At 43.7% G+C, this 12,028-nt stretch overlaps 1 protein-coding gene across 1 annotated transcript; it reads right to left on the reverse strand.

The window, feature by feature from the left end:
* Positions 1-437: 437 nt before the first annotated feature.
* strap (serine/threonine kinase receptor associated protein) lies at positions 438-9,061 on the reverse strand. Its single transcript, XM_060038269.1, has 9 exons — positions 8,548-9,061; positions 8,311-8,446; positions 7,045-7,126; positions 6,228-6,300; positions 5,847-5,946; positions 5,331-5,468; positions 3,249-3,385; positions 2,942-3,091; positions 438-1,215 (listed from the first exon to the last, which is right to left on the reverse strand). Exons 1-9 carry the CDS (start codon positions 8,657-8,659, stop codon positions 1,154-1,156), a joined length of 990 nt encoding a protein of 329 aa, XP_059894252.1. The 5' UTR covers positions 8,660-9,061; the 3' UTR covers positions 438-1,153.
* Between the last annotated feature and the right edge of the window lie 2,967 nt (positions 9,062-12,028).

Consider the following 12,028-nt stretch of genomic DNA (forward strand, 5'->3'; position numbering starts at 1 on the left):
GGAACCAGCGAGCCGGCGAGAAGGAGCACCTGATTTGCTGAGGCGTCGCTAGAAGAGCCGTCGCTATTGGTCATTATTTCAAACTCAAGAGAAGATACGAGTGATGATGAAAAATGGCCGTATTGAACTATGCAAATCATTTGTTTGTTATGCCATCTAGGTTTAGTTTAGTTTTTTAATATCTACTGTATCTTGCCCGTGTACATCTCATGATTTATGCATCATGTGCATATTTGTCAATACAATGTGCGTTTAAAAAAATATAAGCTTTATTTGTGTTTGACAGTTCCCCTTGAAAAGTTATGAATTAAATAAGGCATCAGCTCTTTCAACTCTCTCCTATACCTGAAGCATCTATATTTCCCTACCATCAAAACAAAAATATTCAGAGACACATTTCAATCACAAAATGTATGAATAAATATAAACACAATGAATTTGCTCTTTTGCACATAACGTTGAAATAAAATAGTAATGCATTTGTTTATTTGTATCACTGGACATAGTAAAACAGGGGAGAAAAGAAAACTCCAGCAATGACTTTTTCTTTCCGTTTCGGCACCAAAACAAGCAATTTCATCACCAAGACAGACCACTCAAACAATATGGCAGAGGTCGAGCAACACAATGTGAAATGAAAGCACTCTTCAGCTCGCCCGTGAGCAAAGGTACCACGTTTATTCTTCTCACATCAATGAAATAAAAACTTGAAATAAAATAAGACAAGCAGCCCTGGTCGGGCTCCGGGGGGAGGGGGGGGATAGCTCCTAAAGGGGGAGGGGCCGGGTCGGGGCAGGCCTCAGGTGGATCATAGGGCAGCCATGACGACCCTCAGGCACTAGGGACCGACGACCATTCGTCTGTGTGTCTGTGTTTGTTTGTGACTATCTCTGTGTCTCTATGCGTTTGTCAGTCTCTGTGTCTCTATGTGTGTTTGTGTCTCTATGTTTGTCGGTCTCTGTGTCTATGTGTGTCTGTGTATATTGGGCCTCTGTTCCCCATGTTCATCCCCAAATCCCATGTGTGGCCAGAAGCTCCTCCCCCTCCCTCACAGAATCGTTATCCTCAGATCCCAACAAAGTTTCAACTAAAACTGTGTCTGCGTCATGCTGGGGGGGGACAGCTCCCCCCCACACCTCAAGGGGGCGCCAGCTCAGGCCTTGATCTCGGCTGGCACCGGGTAGATCAGCTCAGGGTTCTCGGAGACCAGGTCCTCTGTGGAACACGCACACAAGAAGATTAAGAAAGAAAAACATGCACAAGCAAAAAAGAGTAGGCTTTAAAAAAAACTACAAACAGCATTAGACAAGTAGATAAGAGGGGACCTTAAAGACGTATCTGAATTCACGATTGTCTAAAAGCAACTGATTAAGCCTTCAGTGCTCAAACTGCTATTCTGTTCGGTGACGTACTTCATGAGAAAGAGGGTTGAGGGGCGAGACTCACACGCTGAAGGGTTGTGATCCATGGGATTAATCAACAAGAGAGGGGGAAACTACTGCTCACTGCTCGGTCGGTTACAGGGAAGGCTTGTGTGATGATACTTTAATTTACATTTGAATGCAAATGTACAATGTGGGCATGATTTGAATGACTGCTCTTCTGGATGAATGCATGAGATGAATGGGGCAATTATCATGCGGTAAAGAGACATAGGGTTAAAGTACAGGAGCGCAAGATTTTGAAAATGAATGCCACTAATACACCGTCCCTTTCTGCATTTCTCCACCATTGAGAGGAAACGTGTGGGCAGATGTGATAGACAGGAAAAAGGATTCTCCAAATCCAAATAATGCCTCTTGATTCGTATCAACAGCCGTCTCAGTCACTATGCTTCTACGACAATTACCTCATTCAAAAATCTTTAATGATTTAGGCCCTAGAATGGGACAGTATACCAATGTTGCCAAAGTTCTGAACACATACTCGAAGTATTGTTGAATGCACCTCACCACATGACAAACATTTTAGATCCTCCTTATCAAGAGTAGTACTTGGATTCCAAGACATATGGGAGTAAACATGTAAGGCCACACAGATTTGAGCGTCAATAAGCAACTTGTATAGTCAAGCTAGAGTGCATCTTATAAAGTTTCCAATAGATCATGAGCTGCTACGTACTATTCTGCCACCGGGTGGCAGCAGTAGTCTATAAATCATTTTCCCCATTCTGCTTTCATACATAATAAACCCAATTACATCCATCTAACTACTAGGCAGTGTTGAGTAATAGACTAGCGATTATTGATGCCCGTTAGAAGCTTGCTATTCTTAACTTGGTGTTACTAGGCTAGGTCTATAAGCCGTGAGGAAGGATTACATTAATTTATAAAGAGAGGGATGTGGACAGCCAGTTTGGGAACATTAATAGCATCGTATTTTATGTTAGTTATTCTGTAGAAAAAGCCTGCATAGTTTGAGACATAATTATATCGTACACCTTCCCCTAAAGATGTCCCCAGATCTTGTGTTTGTTTGTGTAGTCACAAGATGACCAGTAGTCTACCTTTTTGTAAGCACTTTCCCCTTCCAATTTCTTATTCTGTCTGTTCTTGCGTGTTGCAGTGACTGCGTCTGGATGCCTCGACTCTCCTTATGGTTAACCGGCCAGCCCCCCATCAGCAATATAATTTTTTTTGCCTGTATGCATGCATATCAATTATGACATGCACCAATTGCAGTCCTGATCATCCCTGGAAGGAGGGGAAAACCCCGAATCTGCGTTCATCTTTTCCTTTCTAATTAAGGGAGTTTTTTTCGTGCCCTCTTTTGGGCTGGGGCCAGGGAAGTGTCATACATATACGGCCTGTTAAACCCTTGAGACTCAATTTGGGATTAAGTGCTATACAAACAAAATGTAATTGAATGAATGAATGAAGCAGATCTTATGGCGGCCATGTGTGCGGGCGATGTAACGGACTGCATCAGGACGTGAGGTTACCTGGCAGGACACACTTCCACAGGCCGTAGGTCTTGCCCACGGCAGTCTGCCACAGCCGCAGAGTGCCGTCCTCAGAGCCGCTGGCGTACAGCTCCCCGTCCGGGCTGAACCGGACGCAGTGGACCGGTCCGAAGTGGCCCTTATACGACTCTGGGGGCGGAGCACAGGACAGACGTGGAGCATGAATAAAAAACGTAAATAGTCAAAGCGTCTTAGAGTACCATATTAAGCGCTATATAAATTTAATTTATTATTATTATTAATGCAGCGACGCCCATCGTACATGGGGCGTAGGTCATGTACTCACCGAGCTCCTCCGAGGTGCCGTAGTCATACTTGTACAGCTTGAAGTCGTCGCCGCCGGCAACGATGAAGTCCTTCTCCGGGTGCAGCGAGGCGGAGTGGATGTTTGCCGGGGTGACTATGGTCTTGATCAGTTCCAGGCTGCAACACACACACACACACACAGGAAGTCAGTGGCTGTGGGATCCACTCTCAGTCCGACTCGGTGAGTGCAGAGTTTCTTTGTAAAGCGGGGCTCAGCCGGGCCACTGTGCCACTGTTTAGTGATGGGGGGGGGTAATGAAGGTTTGAATGCTACAGAGAGGCTGGCCTCAGCACTGAAGTGCTCTCCTTGGAAACGCGAACCAGCTCAGTTCCAGTTCAGACACATGGCTAGAAATGTGGTTTGTACACCGAGCAAAGCTCAAAGGAATAGCATTCAAACAAAACACACCAAGGCACTATGCTGGATGACGGATCAGCAGAAAAGGATGAATGTATTGTAACATGAATATATTTCTGATATAGGAGTAAAAAAACATGAACTAATTGGAAGTAATTGATTGAATGATTACAGATGGACGGTCGGTGGATGCCGATCCCAAGTCAAATCTGCAAAAATAGGGTTGCCTCCCAATTTCGTAGGGTGCCAACAAATGAAAAACTGGGACCAGTGCCACCAGTAGAAAATGTTAGTCTGGAGCCTTGCTTTGTGTTTAAAAATATCCTCCTGTAAAACAGCAAATTTAGTCTCCAGAATAATTTTATATAATCTCAGCCTGTCCCTGGAGAAAAACAAACCCCTTTAGAGATGTTTTGGGGATTACGAATGCAGCCTTCTGACTCAATACTTGACCAATGAGACACATTTTTTTCTTCATAAACCCCTAAAACCCAAGATTATGCGTTGTTCGTTATATAGGGCCCTATGAAATCCGTTTAATTTTTTTTCCAAATTACGTTTAATTTTTTTCCAAATTACGTTTTTACTGTTTTAATTTTCATGAATTCCGTTTTTACACTTAAAATCATCAGAACGAGTGTCAAATAATTGCCAACTAACAAAATTTAATCAGATAGAAGACTACATTTATTAATACATCACAACATTGCACTGTTTTTAGTGCTTCAAATAAAAACATGACACTGTGCCTAAAATAAATGACATAAATATTAAAGTGCTTATAAACTTTTTTTATAAACTCAAATTGTGGTTTGAAGGGGCGTGCCCTGGCTACAGCGTTCATTGTCTTTTACATGGATTTTGGACTTCAAGTGGTCATCGCACATATCTTTGCGTTTCCAATCGATAGTATGTTGACATATTCTACAAAACAGCTGATCACCTGAGTGATAGAAGTGTTTTGGATATTGTTCGGCTCTGAATTTGGGGTTAGAACCGAATTACGGGCGCTTCAACTTCTTCTTCGGCTTCTTGTTAGGAGCGGGACCTATTGTTTGGGTCGTGGACCGGGGATTTTTTTTTAACATTGTTGTGGGAGTGACTGCTAAACATTCAGTGACGTTAATGTCACCTGTGTTGTTTCCCTTTTCCCTCGAAACTGAATTTCACCAAAATAATGGCGAATTCCGCTGCATATTGTAAATGTGACGCGTGATGTGCCTTGTCCCTGTTGCATGTTATATGTGCTGAAGAACAGGAACCTGCTGGAAATCAGTTATTTTACTAAGACAGGCCCGTTTTAAATTGTAACTTTGTTACTTTTAATACTTTCCTGCTTAATAAAAAAAAAAAAAAGATAAAATAAAAATAATAATTATCTGTAGATTCCGTTTTTATTGTCCGATTCCGTGATTCCGTCCACGTTTTCGTTATCGCGGAATTCATAGGGCCCTAGTTATAGAGGTGATGTTATGTACCTATGTGTGTTATAGAGGTGATATTGTTAACCTGTATGTTGTGGAGGTGATGTTGTTTACCTGTTTGTTGTAGAGGTCACGTTAAGCCCCTATGTTTGTTATAGAGGTGATGTTGTGTACCTCTGTGTTGTGGAGCTGATGTTGTTTTCCTGTGTGTTGTAGAGGTGATGTTGTGTACCTTTGGGTTGTAGAGGCATGGTGCGTACCTCTGTGTATTGTACTGTACCTGTGTGCGTTGTAGAAGGCGATGGTCTTGCCGTAGGTGATGAGCACGACGTCCCCGTCCGCCAGGTACTCCATGCTGCTCACCGACGTGTCGAAGGACAGCGTCTTCACAGCCTCAGGTATGTTCCGGTCCCAAAGTCTACACACAGACGGACAACAAACACTTTCTAATATGGTACTTCCACTGAAATCACACTGCTGGGCTTCATAGAGAACACTTTGCCGTTTGCTACTGTCTGCATAATGAAAAGCAAATCCATTATCCCCTTAAAGTAAGTGAGGATGCACAGAATAGTTTAGATCACATCAAATTAAATTCTAGTCACCAATAGTTGCTTATCCACTCCTCACATGAATTAGAAGTCATCAAATCGATAAACCAAATGAGGGACTGCTTCAATATTAATCCTAATCTTCAATAAATATGGAGATGACAATCCATTGACCACTGTAAATCCATCAGCCATCACTGGGGGGAGGGGGGGAGAGAGACCCAGGCTGAGCTTGGCCCACTGACCGGACGGTTCGGTCTTCAGAGGCTGACAGGATGTGCTTGTCGTCGTGGCACCACAGAGCTCTCTTAATGGATGCCGTGTGGCCAGGGATCTCCTGGGGTGCTGGGGGGAAAATATAAGAAAGGAGCAAGACGTTTATTTAATCATCAGTACTTTGTTAAACGACATTGACAAGACGTTGGCCTGAATAACCGGTTGCGTTTACAGGGCCCTTATTTCATAACATTACAAAGTTTGAAGTGTTCCTCCAACTATGCAACTGGCAGGGTAAGAATAGAGCCCCTTTAAAGCTCAGGGAAAATAGGCTGGTAATTAGGTTATGGGTCATCCACAGCTGGCAAAGGAGAGTCCTGCAGCCACAACTGCGTGAAACAGCTGCTCACCCTCTTCTGGTTGGTTAAGGTCGTAGATCCTTATTACTTTGTCATTTCCGCCAGTCAGCAGACAGTTACTGTCCTGAGAGAGAAAGAGAGAGAGTGAGACTGAAATAATGAGGCCTCAGTCGTTCAACACACTTTTGGTATAAACGACATGATTGAATGAAGGTGTGATGATATTGTGCAGCATTCGGTTATGTGTTGATATTATGCCACCAGGTGTGAGTGTTATTGGCCATTTCAAACGGAATAACCAACCTAGATGTATTAGGCCTAAAAAAAAAAAAAGTTTGGTTCCTGTTGGTTGTCAGTTGAGGTCATGGGTAGGTAGGGAATTTATTTTATTTTTTTATTTTATTTTTTCCAGCGGCAGCGAATGATAGGTAGGTTGTTTTCATTTAAAAACGAGAAAATTCGCTCATCCTTGTACAGAATGAAGAGGTGCTGTACCAAAACGTGATTATAGTTTGCATAAAAAAAAATATATAGATATATATTTTTTTAAAGCTCATAAAATAATTTGGGTCGCACATAAATTGACATGGTCGGTCGGAAACCGGAACCAAACATTTTTTTTTTTTTAGGCCTTATAGATAGATCAGCTGCTTTTGCTGCAGTCCACTTGGTAGGCTGATCTATCCAGCACACATCGAGTTGGACACGCCCACATCGAGTTGGACACGCCCACTTGTGATGTCACTAAGGCACAGGGAAGTAAATGGCTTCTAACCGCTAATCACAGTCAGACCTGGTGGCACAACACTCCCCTTGAGTTGTTTATTGTGAGGAGAGAAGCAGCAGGCATGGGGCGGTCTGGACCTACCTTAGTGAAATGAACAGACTTTACGATGTGCTTGTGTGCCAGCGTGAGAACCTCAGCGCCGCTCACCGCGTCCCACACCTTCCTACAACATTCAGGAGAGACGCAGAGAAGAAGATGAGGAGGAACCCCCACAGTGACCTGCATGTTTCCATCTTAACGTTAAGCCTGTCAGAAGACGCTCCAGTCCAAGTGAATTATAGCTGGGACCATACTACGCGATTTCTAGGGACGATTTGGGAACAATGTGAAGTCAGGTAGATTCCATAGACTGCAGCTCCAGTGGGGAAGACCGGAGGCAGGCAGTAAGACCCCCGTTATCATGATGCATGTGTGAGCGAAACGAACACGAAGCACAAAACGACGCCCGTCTTGTGTTCCACAAAGAGAATGACACATGCAGCCACGCCAGCTTTGGGGATTTTTTTTTACATTACGGAGCAGGTAGTGCTAGATATCTTGCTCTAAGATGATGATGAGTGTTGGTGGATGATGGCTGGTTTAAGCAGCATCACCTGGCCCGAGTCCATGATTACACTAATTTGCACAGGTGAAACCAGCCATCACCATACACACTACATCCCCTACATTGCATCATGGAGCGCCAGGTCAACTACCATCATCTTCTACAATAAACCGTCTTTCACCATCACCACTCGGGTGTGCTTGTGCTGGAGGAGCCCAGTAAAAGCACCCTAGGTGGCGCGTAGCATTGGCATAGCTACAGATGCATACAGGTGGACCACCGACATAGGGGTTAGAACCAAGAATGTGTCTGTACAGTGTTAAAGAGCTTAACCACTACACTATCCTGCCCCAATCATTGCCAATTATAAAGACTGGAGGCCAAAGATGTCCGATACAACAGCAGAATGCCTTTTAAGGCAAATAGCTTTTTCAACAAACAAAATATCACATTTGTATGAGTGTAAGATAGTTAAAGCCATCGGAAGCCCAAAAACATGCATAGCATGGAAGAGTAATTATTTATTTATTTTCCAAAGGAGGACACATTGTGATACCATTCAGTTGTGTAGCGGTTCATGGGTTTAACTCTCAGCTCCCAGTTGAACCCAAGGTTTTGGGTTCAACCACATTGTGCCATCCTCGGGCAAGATGCCCAACGCCCACCTGCTCATGAATGATATGTAGCTGAAGTAACAACTTTCTCCCCGCTGGATTAAAATACTTCTCTAAACATGACCAGACAGCCATCTCTGTCTCCTAGCAACAGGGACCCACGGGAGTGCAGCAGTTAGTCGGACTCACGCTGTGAAGTCTGCCGCCGCGGTGGCCGCTTTAGTGGCGTCTGTGTTGAGCGTGGCGCCCCAGACGGCCCCCTTATGGCCAAGGAACGTCCCGATCCAGTCCCCCGTGTCCCCCTGCCTTAGCATCGGCTTTCCATCTGAGGGAGGAGAGGACATGAGTTGACTCCGGGGTCACTGTGACACATTCGTATGACCCGGTGACTGCAGTGACGTTAATGGTGGAACAGTGTCAGCTCACCTTTGCAGGCACTGATTAGGAAATAGCCGAACGGGGTGATGCCGCTGAAGGCGAGGTCCACCACGGGCCGGGTGTGACCGGAGCAGGTCAGCGGGGTCTGTCTCATCGCCATGCTTCTTCACAAACACACAAGTCAACCTAAGGATGAATCGAGACGAACCTCCGACAGATGGACCTGGGTGCCAGTTAGCCGTTCGTCAGGGGATCGAGCTGTCTAATGCTAACCGGCAAATCAGTGGAGAAGACTGAACAGTTCGCTCCGTAAAATAACAATAACTTAACAAATATGTGTGAAGTGCTGATGAAAACGAGTCAGATCTGTCAGTAAACGAAACGACGGGCACCCTCCCAGCAGCAGAATGTTAATGCTAACAGCTACAACATTGCTGCTCACTAGCAAGAAGCGTGGACTCGGTTAGCCGAGCGCCGCGGAATAAACATGGATGATCCGCTTCCGGTGAAGGCTCCTCTTCTTCGGTTTGATAAAAGGGTCGCTCTGAGGGAACCACGGGCCTCGCTCACCTCAGCAGGTCTCCGATGGTATCTTCACGATCAGCGGAAAATACGCGAGAGCGTCCGCACGTTGCCGTTTGCGTTTGGGAAAACAGCAGTTGCCCCTCGCGACTATATTATTTGAATTTATCGCGCGAATGGGACACCATCCGCTTAAACGTAAGATATAAACCCGGAACATAAGCTATAAAACAATGATAATTAGAACAGCATAAATGATACAATTATAGGAATGTTCAAAAGCTGCAAGAGTTGCAGACTTTTTTTTTCCTGTATTAACTTAAAAAACAATGCACTTTTGTACGCTGCCTCGTTCATCTAACAAAGAGGATTCGGGTCACTTGTGATTCTTTTCTTTTAGTTAATAAAGTTAAAGGGGACATATTGTACCACCAGATGTGGGTGTGATTAGCCTTGCAAGCCGTTTCGAAAATCTGCCCCATATGACATCACTAGTGGGCGTGTCCATTTAGATCTGTGCTGGATAGATCAGTCTACCAGCCTACCCAGTGGACTGAAGTAAACGTTTCTCACCTATCTAGCACAGATCTAGGTGGACACGCCCACTAATGATGTCATATGGGGCAGATTTTTGTAGGGCTAATCTCACACCTGGTGGTATATGTCCCCTTTGATAAGGTTTTTGGCCTTCTGTTTCATTTATTACGGTTTTGGAAGCTGATTGTTGCACCAGCACTAGTGCAACAGGCTGACTTGATAATTATGTATTTATGTATATATATATATATATATATATATATATATATATATATATATATATATATATATATATATATATATATATAATATTGTTCAATACTGCCTACCTTATTACGCCTTGCTTATTAGAATAGTGAGCGATTAAATACAGTAGCAATGTTTATATACCTAGTACAAGACTAGATCTATTTATATATATAAAAAAAATACTTGTTTGTAAGTAAAAATGTGTCATTGCAATGAATGTATTACATTAAATGAATTAAATTGAACATATATGAATTAAATGAATTAAATTGAATATATATAGTGCAGCTCGTTTGACCGTTTATTTACTGACACCGGGGTTCGGAGGAACAAGGTTGTAGTTTACGTTAAGCTCTCATCTCTTGCAGTGAAGTGCTGCCCCCAGTGAAGTCAAAGACATTGCATTTAGATGAGTAGGATAACCATAATTAATAATCTCAGAAAAATGTAAACCTCGGGTTTACCACTATTCATTCAGATAGATAGCCTAGCGTATCCAAATTCTGCTATTACATTCTGATGATAAATATCTTGGGAATCCCACACCAATATTTAGGCCTACTCTCGTAGGCTATCTGTCCTCTTTTCAGTCTTCTTGGGTTGTTTGATTCATTCGTTTGTCCTTTACATGGACATTCAGCAACAGAAGTCACTGCAAACTTGACTGCAAAACATGTTCCATGACGAGTGAGCAAAATATACATTAGAATGAAAAAAACATAAAGCGGATAGCTATCTAGCTGGCCGACTACCTTCCTCCCTCTCTGTGTTTCCCGTGCCTCCCGGATGCTAGTAGTTAGTGGAAATAGAGTGGCGAAGTCACGCCCCTTCCGGTAGGGCTCATGGGACCTATGAGATCGAAAAATATGAATGGGTGTCAATGGAGAGAAAATAATTATTTTCTGGTCCCGGTCTTTATATGCCCTGGATTACACATATGTTGTTTGTGGATTTAAAGGATAATTTTTCATGCAAAGAGTTCGACCGTTTATTGTGCAATTGTTCAGATATAGGCTGTAGAGAAAACACAACGAGAAAGACTACACGGCTCGTATGTGACGTCACGCTCCCTGCGACTAGCGTGGAGAAGACCGACAATCTTCCCATCAGCATAACTGAAACTCTGCACGTGCCCCGACTTATAATGGTTTTCACCTCTTTCGATGCTTTCATCCTCCCCTTGGAAAAAGCGGTGAAGTGGGGCAGAGAGATCGCCATCTCTGTGCCGAGTTCCAAGGGCGGGTGTGGTGACGTATATCATATGCGTCGAGAGCAGCGAAGAGCTGTAATTCACAAAGCGGCCTCACATAAAACCTAAAATTATCAAACTTCTTCACGAACATTTTTAGTTTTCTTTGCATGAAAAATTATCATTTAAATCCACAAACAACATATGTGTATGAGCCCTACCGGAAGAGGCGTGACTTCGCCACTCTATAGAGTGGCGAAGTCACGCCCCTTCCGGTAGGGCTCCGGTAGGGCCCATGAGCCCTACCGGAAGAGGCGTGACTTCGCCACTCTGTAGAGTGGCGAAGTCACGCCCCTTCCGGTAGGGCTCATGGGACCTATGAGATCGAAAAATATGAATGGGTGTCAATGGAGAGAAAATAATTATTTTCTGGTCCCAGTCTTTATATGCCCTGGATTACACATATGTTGTTTGTGGATTTAAATGATAATTTTTCATGCAAAGAAAACTAAAAATGTTCGTGAAGAAGTTTGATAATTTTAGGTTTTATGTGAGGCCGCTTTGTGAACTACAGCTCTTCGCTGCTCTCAACGCATATGATATACGTCACCACACCCGCCCTTGGAACTCGGCACAGAGATGGCGATCTCTCTGCCCCACTTCACCGCTTTTTCCAAGGGGAGGATAAAAGCATCGAAAGAGGTGAAAACCATTATAAGTCGGGGCACGTGCAGAGTTTCAGTTATGCCGATGGGAAGATTGTCGGTCTTCTCCACGCCAGTCGCAGGGAGCGTGACGTCACATACGAGCCGTGTAGTCTTTCTCGTTGTGTTTTCTCTACAGCCTTTATCTGAACAATTGCACAATAAACGGTCGAACTCTTTGCATGAAAAATTATCCATTAAATCCACAAACAACATATGTGTAATCCAGGGCATATAAAGACCGGGACCAGAAAATAATTATTTTCTCTCCATTGACACCCATTCATATTTTTCGATCTCATAGGTCCCATGAGCCCTACCGGAAGGG

This window comes from Gadus macrocephalus, chromosome 19 (assembly GCF_031168955.1).
Source record: "Gadus macrocephalus chromosome 19, ASM3116895v1".
NCBI lineage: Eukaryota > Metazoa > Chordata > Actinopteri > Gadiformes > Gadidae > Gadus > Gadus macrocephalus.

Coding starts and splice junctions, on each gene's coding strand:
- strap (XM_060038269.1), bottom strand. CDS start 8,659: ATGGCGATGAGACAGACCCCGCTGACCTGCTCCGGTCACACCCGGCCC. Junction 7,127..8,310: donor GCGGCGGCAGACTTCACAGC/GTGAGTCCGACT, acceptor TGAATGTTGTAG/GAAGGTGTGGGACGCGGTGA. Junction 6,301..7,044: donor AGTCTGTTCATTTCACTAAG/GTAGGTCCAGAC, acceptor TTTCTCTCTCAG/GACAGTAACTGTCTGCTGAC.